The 12,725-nt window shown below is 42.6% G+C and overlaps 1 protein-coding gene across 1 annotated transcript in view; it reads left to right on the forward strand.

Annotated features, from left to right (window-relative positions):
- LOC142076050 (PALM2-AKAP2 fusion protein-like) overlaps positions 1-12,725 on the forward strand; it is a 225,776-nt gene that overhangs the window by 62,156 nt on the left and 150,895 nt on the right. The window contains 2 exon segments of the mRNA XM_075138404.1: positions 3,382-3,496; positions 4,100-4,121. Coding sequence (XP_074994505.1) covers positions 3,382-3,496; positions 4,100-4,121 — 137 coding nt within the window.

The following is a 12,725-nucleotide window of genomic DNA, read 5'->3' on the forward strand; positions in this document are numbered from 1 at the left end:
GCACTCTGAATGGATTTATTACTGTTTAAACCATTATATAGCATGTTGCTCAAAACAGATGTGATATTAGTGCATCTTGTTTTTCAGACCAAATTTGCATGTCTCTGTTGTATCTTGTTACTAAAAAAGCAGGCCGTTCTCCTTATCACTCAGCAATTCTGATGATATGAAGCTCACTAAAAAAATAAAGGGTGCAAAACAACCTTCAGTTTGCATTATGATTTTAATTTTTGCATTGCTGACCCCTACGTAAAAAGGCAGCCCAAAGGAAGTGGTGAAGACTCTAGGTCCAAATTTTCCAGTTAGGTCTGTAGTGCCTAGGTGGTTTACTGATTAATGTATGCAACAGCTCACATGGAAACTGTGCCCTTGAGTATTTCTCTTACCTCAGTACCTCAGCAGCATTACCTCAGCCTTGAAGCCTAGAGAATACAGACGAGAGTGGTATAAAATTGAGCAAAAAGGTATAAAGCAACCTCCTGTGGATATTAATGCTTGGTATACGACCCCTGTGATATGTAACAGGTATATTCTGGCTGAATGATCCACATTTTTCTTGCCACTATTAGGAATTCAGACCCATTCTACACAGGACCTGGGAGACTCTCATTCTACTTGCACTGATTTCAGTGGAAAAAAGGCATTTGCACCTATGGGATGAGTTTGTATGCATTCTTAGTGTCACACAGGAAATCTGTGTCCCTACCAACTTCTGTGTCCCTATCAACCCATGTTTCTAAATCCTGGCAGCTCTGTCTCCATCCCTTTCATCTCTAGTAAGTTGTTGTTAATAGCGCTTCTGAAAGGAACTGAAGAAGGGATTCAGGAAAAAAACCAAGACGTTATCAAAATAGGGTAACCTAGTGTTGCATCTGCCCAACTCTTTTTAATGGTGAGCTGGCACAGATGAAGCAGAAACTGAAGAAGTGAACCAGGAGAGGAAGATAAAAGAGACATAAACAAGTAAAAACAAAAGAGCAAGGAGCCAGAAAGTAAGAAAATATAAATCAAATCAATTGCTGGGTGTGCATGTGCAAGTGCATATGTGCATGCATTAGAAGCAAACTTTCTCTGGAAGACCAAACAATTCATGACAAACCTTCTACAGTTTTGAGCTGGTGCACAAAAAATGGTACACTTACGATCACCCCAAATTACAAGAAGTCTACTTGCTTATGACCTTATTGACATCAAATGAGTTGCCTTACACCACGTATGCTCACAGTGTTTTCATTGTCATAAATTATTAACTAATGTCCAGTTCATTTGAAAGAAAAAGGACTTCTTTCTTCCCCTGTATTTTGTTGTTGCTGACTTTTATGTACTCCCATTTTCCAGTCTCATCCTGGATCATGTAGCAATCAAAATGTACCAGCATGAAAATACTGCGTAGTGATTCACTTGGGAAGAAAAGAAACATAGCAGTAAACCCCAACTCACCCAGCTCCACAATGTAATTTCACCAGAGAGCACAGCAGAATATTTCAAATGTTTTTATCAGCAAGGTATAAATGTGTGTGGATCTACTAATTGTTCCCAGGGATAGGGAAGGAAAAGAAGCCACTTTCCTGTTGACTTCTAAATTCATTAAGTAGGAGCATAGCAATGTTGACCTCAGTGACAAATGATTTTTTCACTTCACTAGGTATTTTAAAACATTTCCTGGGAAGAAAAGTCAAGATGAAACAGTATTTTTTTAAAGCTTTTTCTCCTTAAATCACAATGTAACGGGGAAAATTCATCCTGTATCAAATTGTTCCACTTCAGCAAAAATGTAAAATTTTTATAATAATTTGGAGAAGATATGAAGTGGATTGGAGCAGTACTTTCCAACAGTTCATTTTAAAATCACTACAATTAAGCCATTTCAACTCGGAGATGAGGGGATTGCCTTCAAGAGAGAGAAACTGCGGTTCGACAGACCACCAAGAGTTTGAGACTATTAAATATTCACATACTTCAGGAAAGTAAAATCTGCCTTTTTCCATCTGCAACAACTTGAGGCTGTGACGCTTTTGCCTCCCTCTAATGAAAAGCGTTATCAGCAAGTGCCACACATCTTTCATCCTTGCACAATTAGAAAGTGGGGAAAAATTTCCGAGGTGGGTGCCTTGTTAGTCCCTTGCATCTATATTTAGACACATGAATTTCACAAGCAACTCAAGCTGTCAAGCCCCTGAAAGGAGCAATCGCCCACTCCTTCCTCCCTACCTGCTCACTGTCACCTTCTCCTTGCCCTTTGCTTTGTGATCGAACAAGCATTAATGAAGTCCTGTGCTGAGCAGGGCTAGCAAAGAGCAAAAGTCTGTCCCTTTAGCTTGGATCAGTGCCCTGATCCTTCACTTGAGAAGTGGTGGCAGAAAGGCAGGAGCAAGCAGCCATGGGTAACAAAAGTACTCGGCAGTGCTGATCTGTCACATTCAAAGAGATATGGTCCAACAAGCTGTAAGCAGCTACAGCTCTTTCTGTAGACAAAGGGAGTTTTAGGTAACTATCCCTGCTCAAAAGTGTTCATCTTAGATCATATTACAGATTTTTCTTTTTTTCTGTCAAAAGTGAGAAAATAAAGGTGATGGTATACATAAAAATAGAGAGAAAGAGGGAATATTTCTGCACCTGCATAAATCATGTCAATAAAAGGAGGTTTGAGTTAAAGTAATGGAGAATCTAAGCCTGATTGAAGCGTATCCCAAATCACAATCAATACATCTTAAGCAGTGAGTGCCATTAGGTCTCGACAAGAGAAACAAGAGTGCTGAATGCTTACTGCCTAGCAAAATAAGTTTATTTTCTGAGCAGCCTGTGTATTTTATTACCTGAAGCCTCTGGGGTCCCCAGTACCATGCAGTAACAGTAGAAAGCATGGATGGATATCCCAAAATGTTATTGTCAGGAGTGGGCAGAGTAAGGGTTCAAGAGAAATTCCTAACGCAACTGGTTGACTGCCAGCTTCCAATAACTATTTCCAGTTTCATTGTCTGAAGTACAGAAGCATTAGAAGATACCTATTCCTTTAATTATTACTGCATATTTATGGTTATATCCCGTACTGTGATTTCTAAAATGAAAGTGCGTATCTGAGAGATGTTACAGGAATTGGGCTGAAGGGATACCAATGTATATTTTTAGTTAATCTGTACATGCTTTTGCAAAAGTGGCTAATAAGACAATTACCATTTTTCTTTTAAATAGACCTGTCTGTTTTACAAATAATTCACATGCCCTTCATGCACTAGGAAAGCAGTTGTGAATAACAAGTGTGAAAGTTGTTCCTGATGACATTTGAAATGCTAATTAATACCTAGGAAACTATGGCTCATTGAAATAATTTTTACATGTTTTATTTTTGTGTATATGTGCATGTCTGTATGTCTTCCACAGGCTGGAAAAAGAAATACAAAAATTAGAAAGTGAGGAATCCCAAATATCTGCCAAAGAACAAATCATTTTGGAGAAACTAAAGGAGACTGAGAAGTCCTTCGACAACTTACAAAAGGTATGTAAAAAAAAAAGACACTCAGGCACAGATTGAAACCAAGGTAGACTCTTGGCACTGTTTGAAACAGCAGTTATAATTCATGCACTTATGGGAAGATTGAGGGCAGTTGCAGAGCACATAGCTCAAACCAGGATGAACAAGACTAGAGAAGATATAGAGGCATCAGATCTATTTTGGTTGGGTTATTTGGATTTCCCCTTCCCACTCCAGCTTTTTTTGAAGGTGGATTTCAAAGACTATCTCCATAGCTTATCTGCAGGGAAAATAACTGAGCTTTTGGCCCCAGTGAAAGATGTCAGCAGGATCCTGAAAGGCATCTCAAACTTCCCTGCTCCCAGTGGCACCCAGAGACAGTGGCATTCGCCACAAACGCCACTTCTGAACATTACAGCCTGCAACAAACAGCAGTGTTCTCCTTTTAGTTATACCATGTCCCTCGCCCTCAGCCTCAAATGGCACAGAAACGTAAGGAGCCACATCCCCAGTTACCCATTTAAAGATTACAAAGAACCATAAAAGCAAGCCTAGCATAAAAATCAAGACTTCATGCAAATTATATCCAAAATATAAAACCAAACATCTTATTTTTTCCCTTCACAGAGTTTCTCACACCAGGATGGTGGTAAGTGCCTTTTTATTATTGTATAGCTTTGGGTTTAACAAGAGTTGTTACTATATCTTTGTTGCAAAGGTTTACAGAGTGGAGGTTCTTCTCTTCATTGTATGTTTATGATTTATTGCTAGAGTCATTACCTTTTTCTTTGGTATTGCTATAGTGCAAGCACAAACATCACTATTGTGGTGAAACAGTATTCCTCTGGCAGAGCTCCACCTCTTCTTATGTGCACACAAGGGGAAAGAACAGCATGGATGACTTAAAACAGACATAATACAACTTCTGTGTTATTGAACCCTTTCACTACATGATAGCTCTGCACTGCAGACTCCTTTTCACCTCTCTGTGGTCAATCTTCTCCATTGTATGCACTTATGCTCTTTTCATGAACAGTTAAATACAATGAGGACTATTCCTAATATACAGGAACAACTATTAAAATTAGATTACTTCACTGATGAATGATATTCTCTGCATGATGTTCTTACAGAAGGAAAACCTCACATGGGTGGATGAGGATGTAATAATTCCTAGTTTATGAATTCAGTATCACACTATATGTGATCCGTCTAAATACTGAGCTATAAATTTAGGTGTCTGAGTGAGCAAATAATACGGTTGGTTCCCAGGAAGGATATCATGCTGATCCATCTGCAGATAAAGCTATGCTCCAGACACTCATTCTGACTACATGTCTTTGAACTGACAAGATTCAAAATACTTAGGTCAAGCTAGCTCCTCCAGCTGCTGACAAAGCCATGCCCAACTGTACTGTGAGTATAGATGAGCAATATGTAGGATGATCTTAACATTAAAGCACGGGGACACAATAGAAGGTTAATATGTAGTATATGAGCTGACTTGGAGCTGTCTTTTTGAGGTGATTAATATTACTTAGTAAGAGGGTTTTCTTTTTGACTCAAAGATCTAGTTTAGAAATGTTCACTTCTGTTAGCAGTATAATTCAAGTTTTATTTTAAATCCCATTTCCCCCCCAAAAAAAAAAGTCCCAGATAGGATGCTCCATGGTAAGAACTTACTCTTCCTTCCTCCTGGAGCATTTGAAATTGGCTACCACAAAGTAAATAAAGATCCGGAATGGATCTTTTGTACCTTATGTACCTATGTTTCACCATGGTTGTTGATAAGTTTCCAAAAGAGGAAGGGTGCCTACAGGAGTTAGCACCCAACACTGCCTCATCATTCGTGTTGTGATCAAACAGGAACCAAAGGAAGCCCCAGCTAGCAAATACGAAGCGGTAGTTTCCCCGAAGGTATTTTCTTGTAACAACGTAGTATTTCACTGGGTTCAAGAGGAGCGTCACTGCTCTCCAGATTTTGCCTGCTTTCAGTGGATCCTTCCCTCCCAGACTGAGCCAGAAGCAAGGACAGCTCGTGATTTCTGAAGGGTAACAGAACATGCAAAATTATGCCAAAGAGAAGAGAGTGCCTCCGGAATAAATGTGCAAGCAGAGGAAGCGGGGGATATGGCTAAGTTAACTGGTACCTCACCTCTTCCAGACCACTTGCTTTATATTTCTTGTCTCTTCCCCTCGGCAGCGGGTCCTTGTGGGCTGAGGCAGGCCCGGGTCATCCTCTAAGCAGTACCGTACTCTGCTCCTCCAGGGATGACCGAGGCTGCAAGCTGTCCTGTCAGCCCTCCCACTGTGGGCACGATGTGACCGTACATCTTCACATGGTGAAAGCTGAGCAGGTCCTCTGTTTTCTGCTCTCTGACAACAGTCTGTGAGGATAGCTGATCAGAGCAGGAAGAAAGCACGTACATAGCTAGCTGCGATCATTTTGGTATCATAGATTTTTCCTTCCTTCAAAAACATGTAGGACTTGCTTTGTTGCAGCAGATCAGCCATCTGTCTGGCAACCATCTGTAACACATGCTGCAGAGGAAAATGGTAAGAGCTGTTGGATAATACAGGAAGGCTGTGTAAAACACAGACACAAACCAACACCAACCTGTTGGGGCAGTTTCTTCAATTGCTGCCGCATCTTGAAAGACTTCCAGTCCATAAGTCTCACACTAGTTTGTCCTGTGTCCATCCCTCCCTTCATTCTAAATGCGATGACGGTACAGAAGGTGATTTATCTCATCATTGTGTCTGTGTGCCTGTTTTTATGCCATATATATGGTGGTGGTGTCAGAGCTTCCGAGTGTGCAGAAAGCACAACTAGAGGGAGCTCAGAGCCCAGAGGGGTCCAGGCGAAGGATGCGAGGGGAGGGGAGAAGTGGTGGAGAGCACCTGTGCCGATCAAGTGACTCTCTGTGTCCTTCCCACCCTTCCCAGAAAACAGCTGTGTCTGGCAATGGGCATTTCTGAGCTTGAAGTCATCCAGGCACAATAAACACGAATCCCACGTTTTCCAGGGTACAAACACACTTTGCCTTCATAGATGACCATGCGAGAGAAAGCAGAGCAGAAATGCTGAGGCCGGGGGCTGTGGCCCTGTCACCTGCAATCGTGCTTCTGCCAGCTCCTTGGTGGCTTGTTGCTGACAAGCTCTCCATTACACAAGGCCTGAGATGATGCTAGGAATGACATCATTTGTTGCTGCTCAGATCTGCAGTCAAAAGCAGGCATGCTGTAGTGCTATGCTGCATGCACCTCATGAACAATGGAAAGGAGAGAGCTCTCACTCCGTGTGTGTGTATGTTTGTGGCTCAATGTGAATATAAAATAAAAGCCACATTAAGATCTGATGTAACTCCCTTGACTGCTGAATTTGCCTCAGGGGTAAATTTGTCCTCTGCAGTCTTTGGCCATCTGTATGCGAACTACATGCTGCTACTTACGAGCCGACAATGTGCACTCGCAGCCCAGAAAGCCAACCGTATCCTGGGCTGCATCAAGAGAAGCATGGCCAGCAGGTCGAGGGAGTTGATTCTGCTCTGGTGAGACCCCACCTGCAGTACTGCATCCAGCTCTGGAGCCCTCAGCACGGGAAAGACATGGACCTGTTGGAGCGGGTCCAGAGGAGGGCCACGAAAATGATCAGGGGGATGGAACACCTCTCCTATGAAGAAAGGCTGAGAGAGTTGGGGTTGTTTAGCCTGGAGAAGAGAAGGCTCCAAGGAGACATTATTGTGGCCTTTAGTACTTAAAGGGGGCTTATAAGAAAGATGGGGACAGACTTTTTAGCAGGGCCTGTTGCAACAGGAAAAGGGGGAATGGTTTTAAACTAAAAGAGGGTAGATTTAGACTAGATGTAAGGAAGACATTTTTTACAATGAGGGTGGTGAAACGCTGGAACAAGTTGCCCAGAGATGCCCCATCCCTGGAAACATTCAAGGTCAGGTTGGATGGGGCTCTGAGCAACCTGATCTAGTTGAAGATGTCCCCGCTCATTGCTGGGGGGGTTGGACTAGATGAGCTTTGAAAGTTATTCTGTGATTCTATGACTCTATACTTCAGCCAACATACAGAAGCTACAACTATAGTAACTCTACAGTTTGCACAAACCTCTGTTTGAATTTGGTATGTATTGGCATATATTTGGCAAAGCTGTGGCTCTGGAAATAGCAAAAGAGATGAGCATGTCCTCAGAGGACTCAAGTACAGATCTTTGTAGAGTGCTTTCCGCGTGTCCTGTAAAAACTCATCAGCAATTGTTTTTCAGTTGTAGGGTTTTAAGTAACTTTTCCATTTGATCTGCATCTGTAGCTGCCACAATTACAGCACCTCTGGCCACCTGACTAAAAACCATCGATCACCAACCTTTGAGTGCAGCCTGTTAGCCAATTTCCTACCCACCTAACAGTCCACCCATCCAATCTGTATCTTGCCAGTTTGTCCAGGAGAAGGTTGTGGGAAACAGTGTCAAAGGCTTTGCTGACGTCCAAGTAAACAACATCCATTGCTCTCCCCATGTTGACAGAAGATGTTACGTTCTTGTAGAAGGTGATCAGGTTAGCCTGGCATGCTTTGCCCTTGGTAAATCTGTGCTGGCTTTTCCAAATCACCTGCTTCATCTGGTTTGTAATAGTTTCCAGGAGGACTCATTCCATGACTTTCCCAGGGAATGAAGTATGAGTAATGGGCCTCTTGTTTCCTGAGTCCTCTTTTGGTCCCTTCCTGTAGACGGGTATGACATTTTCCCTTTTCCAGTCATCAGGGACATCCTCTGATCTCTTCTGACTGTCTTTCAAATATCATAGACAGTCACCTTACAACAATGTCAGCCACTTCTCTTAACCCATCCTGGAGTGGATTCTGACCAGGCCCATGGGTTTATGTGGGTTGAGCCCTTGCAAGAGGCTGCAGACCAGCCCTTCCTCTACTACTGGTGGGTCAACACATGAGTTGTCGTAGCTACTTGATCTTGTGATCTGGGGTCCAGCTATGCCAGTAAAGACAGAGGCAAAGAAGGTATTGAGAACCTCTGCGTTGTCAGCATTGTTAGTGACTAGTTTCCCTGCCCTGTTTTGTAATGGGCCTATGTCTTCCCTATGCTTCTGCTTATTGCTCACAAATGTGATGAACCCTTTCTTGTTGTACTTGACATCTTTGGCCAATTTCAGTTCTAGCTGAGCCTTAGCCTTCCTGACTGCATCTCTGCATGCTCTAGCAAGGTTCTTGCAGTCCTCAATGGCTATTTGGCTGCCTTTCCATAGCCAGTATGCTTCTTCTTGGCTTTTAATTACACCTAAAAGCTCATTGTTAAACCAGGGTGGTCTTTTGTTCAGCCTTCTTCCTTTCCCTTTGTAGAGGATGGACCGTTCTTGTGCTTTCATCAGGCACTTCTTGAATATCTCCCAGCACTCACAAGCCCCTTTGCCCTCTGTGAATACTTCCCATGGAATCCCTCGCAGCTGGGCTCTGAGCATATTGAAATTGGCTTTTCTAAAATTTGGGGTCTTTGTCCTACTGCTGGTCTTCAGCGTGCTCAGCAGGATCTTACACTCCTCAATGTTGTGGTCACTGTATCCAAGGCTACCATTGGTAGTTATGTTGTCAAGTAAGACTTCTCGGTTTGTGAGCAGTAAATCTAGCAACGTGCTGCTCCTAGTCAGCATGTCCAGCATCTGTAGCAGGAAGCAGTCCTCAATGCGTTCCGGAAACCTGATGGACACAGTGCACCACTGTGATTTTTTCCCAATGAATGTCTGGGTAATTGTAGCCACCCATGAGGACCAGGTTCTGTTGGCCTGGGACTTTCTCAAGCAGCCAAAGTAAGGTTTTGTCGGCTTTGTCATCCTGATTGGGAGGTCAGTAACAGATACCTAACATAAGATCCCCCTTGGTGATTATCCCTCTAATCTTAACCCAAAGGCATTCATTCGATAGAACTGGCATGGTCTTCAGAGCTCTCCTCTATATATTCAAATTTCTCTTTTACATAAAGTGCAACTCCACCTCCTCTTCTTCCCTTCCTATCTTTCTGAAAGAGTTTGTAGCCATCCATTGTGGTCTTCCTGCCATGTGAGTTTTCCCACCAAGTTTCTGTGATTCCTATGACATCTCTCAGACTGGGCACAGAGCTGTAGTTCCTCCTGCTTGTTACCCAGATTACATACATTGGTGTACATGCACTTGAGGTGGTTGAACCTAGGGTTCTTGCCTTTGGAAAGGCTTGGGGAGCATTCCTTACTGCTCTGGTAGGTGCACTCATCCACCCTGTTGCTTATGGATATACAGGTATCAGCTATGGACCCCACCCCCCAAGTTTGTTAGTTTAAAGCATGATTCACTAAGTCAGAGCCAGACTATTCAGCTTTTAGCAAAGCTTCCTGCTTAAGCCTCCATTCGTGGTCTCACAAATGGTGGTGGTAGTCATAATCTCTGCTTCCTCTGACGTAGCCCCATGGAGCCCCAGAGGGCTTTGCAGGTGGAACAGCCGTGTCCTGGGAAGCAGTATTTGCAGAAGACCTTAGGCACTAATTTTAGTGGCAGTCAGATTTTTAAAGATAATCCAGCCCTTGGAAAATGAGCTCGTCTGACATTTGGCCACAAGTCTCTGCATGGGAGCTATTCTGAGCAGTTCTGAAGGTTTAGTTTTGTGTAAGCACCCTTGAAGGATTATCTGGCCCCATATGGTTTCCCAAGCACTTGTCTGTCTGGTAATATGGAAGAGTGCCATAGTCCTAAAACGCAATTTGTTGCAAGTAGTACAAAAAGCCACAGGACATGTTTTATGGCATCCTTAGATATTAATAACTCATCAAATGTTGAAATTAAGATATTGAATGCAGTCAGTTCAAATGCTTTAATTTATGTTCTGTCTTACTTCTCTTGCAAACGAAATGCTGATTTGCGTCTCATCTGCTCCTTGTAAAATTGATGTCTTATATCCTTTTAAAGGTCTAAAAGAAACAGGCCTTGTTGCCAGTGAGATAAAGGGAAATAAGCATGTTCTTTTCGTTTGCAGGGGGGACAAGACAGGAACTGGCAGAATCATCCAAGCCCCAACTTCTTCTAGTCAAATACCCCATTTCTGACAGGTAGCACCACCACTTGCTTCAGAAGAAAATACATGAGAATCCTACCCCCATCACCCCCACTACGGCATTCACTTCTCAGGACAATAATGAGAGATTGTCAGGAGCCCTGAAGCTAACTTTTTAATATTTTATTCTAAGTAACATCCAGAGAAGTTTCTAAACTGAGTCAATATTAATAACACCTAACACTTACCTAGGTATAGTCTTCTAACGCAGGATGCAAAAAAACCCCACCTTACTAAGGTTCACCATCAAGCTGTACAATTGATCTTGCTTACTGCTAGACGTCAGCGATGCTAGCTGCCAGGATGGTGACCTCAGTTCCCTGTACAGGCACTGGGGAAAAACAAATAATTGCGAAGGATTTTGCCTCCTGCAGTGCCCTGGGATGAGAACCGTACCCTAAGTGTGCCTATTTATTCTCATTGCCTGAAAAAGAAGTAAGGATGATATTAGTTAAGCCACACAGGTCTGCTCTGATTACACCCAAGTGTGGACAGATAGGTCTGTCACTCAAGTCACTGGATAAGTGTGTGCTGAAACTACTGTTCCAGCAGTACACTCTACAGGGTGAATAATTACTAAATTTCTGCCATTTCCAGAACACAAAGTGCCTTCTTATTCTGGCCCAGAAACACAGTGCCCACTTCTTTCTCCTGAGAAATTATTTCAGTTTTCAATAATGGCCTGCTCATTTGCTGGTGATATTTCCCAGAATAACAACGCCAAGCATTGTACCGATTTCTCATCAGAGGCAGGCAACCCTGCAAAGGAAAGCAGCTGTTGCTGGCCATTGGTCAGTCAGCTGTGTCCTAAACAATTATTTCTCCTAAGCTCTACTGCTAAAAATAAAAAACTTTGAGGAAACAGTATGCTTTGAAAATATAAAAGCCCATTTGCCAAGACTGCCATTTGTCCACTGAAGTATGAAATAAATAATATTTCCCTGGCCGAGTTTTTTTTCAAATTCATCTGTTACAAACTGAACGTACATACTAACTTCCTGGCTTTCTGGAACGAATTTGCACTGTGCCTCTGTGCCATCCTCCTCTGACACAGGAAGGGGGAAAGGGGACGCCTTACCTGAGTCACCTACAGTGCTCCATGGAGGAATGGAGTGTCTTCTTGGGGACTGTGATTACTGTCTTCCTGCACCCGGCAGCAGTGGTGGCCACTGCAGGCTGTTAAGGCGGTAAAACCATTTCACTAATACCAGGCCCAATTTTCCTGCCAAAGGAGCAGACTTTGGAATTAGAGGTGGCATACCATGTGTTCACTGAGGATGCCACCAGCTGTAGGTTTTTTCCTGGGATGGGTGTTAGCCCATAGGGAACATGATGAAAGTATCTCCCTTCACCAGATGCAGTCAAGCAACCTTCAAGAGGACATTTCATTTTGTCTCCTTTCACCAGTTCAGTTTTATGGTCTGCGCTGGTCTTCCTATCTCACCTGCTTATAAAAACAAGAGGCACCAAGGGAGGCAGATTCCGTCTCCTACCCTGACACATGGACCAGGCCATACCAAGGGCTCAACAGCTTAAATTATAACCAGCAAAGAACCCTTGGAAGAAAAAGAATGCTCTGTTTCACACCAGATAGGATCTTATGTCTGAACAGAAATTTAACTATATTTCCATACAAAACTGAAAACATTTCCAGTTGATAGGAAAGGATGTGATTTTTTAATTTTTTTTTCTTTTTCATTTTGGTTTGGCGCCTGAACTGTGTGTCAGTTATTTGCACATCTCTCCTCTGAGCTCTGCTTTTAGCTCAGTCACTACACGCTAGCAGAATGATATACGCTATCTATTTATATTTAACCCAGCCACAAAATATCTCCCGGTAAATATTCGTAAATTTCTTTTATGTCTCTTCTAAAGAACATATTTAGCTTATGCTAAACAACCTAAGCTCAAATGTAAAACAAGTCAGTACTTTAAGATAGCTTTCTACCAGTTCAGGGTTTGTTAATGAATGATGGCACTGCAGAACTGGCAGGCGCTTAATACCTACTGAAGGTCACAACGGGCACCCTATCAGTATCTATATATGTTTTCATTATTAGCTATATTTCAGCTTTAAGAACAAAAAGCCAAATGCTGGTTCAATAATATCGGAAACAACCAGTGCAAAAGAGCTGGCCTTTCATCCCATTC

Source organism: Calonectris borealis, chromosome Z (assembly GCF_964195595.1).
Source record: "Calonectris borealis chromosome Z, bCalBor7.hap1.2, whole genome shotgun sequence".
Taxonomy (NCBI): domain Eukaryota; kingdom Metazoa; phylum Chordata; class Aves; order Procellariiformes; family Procellariidae; genus Calonectris; species Calonectris borealis.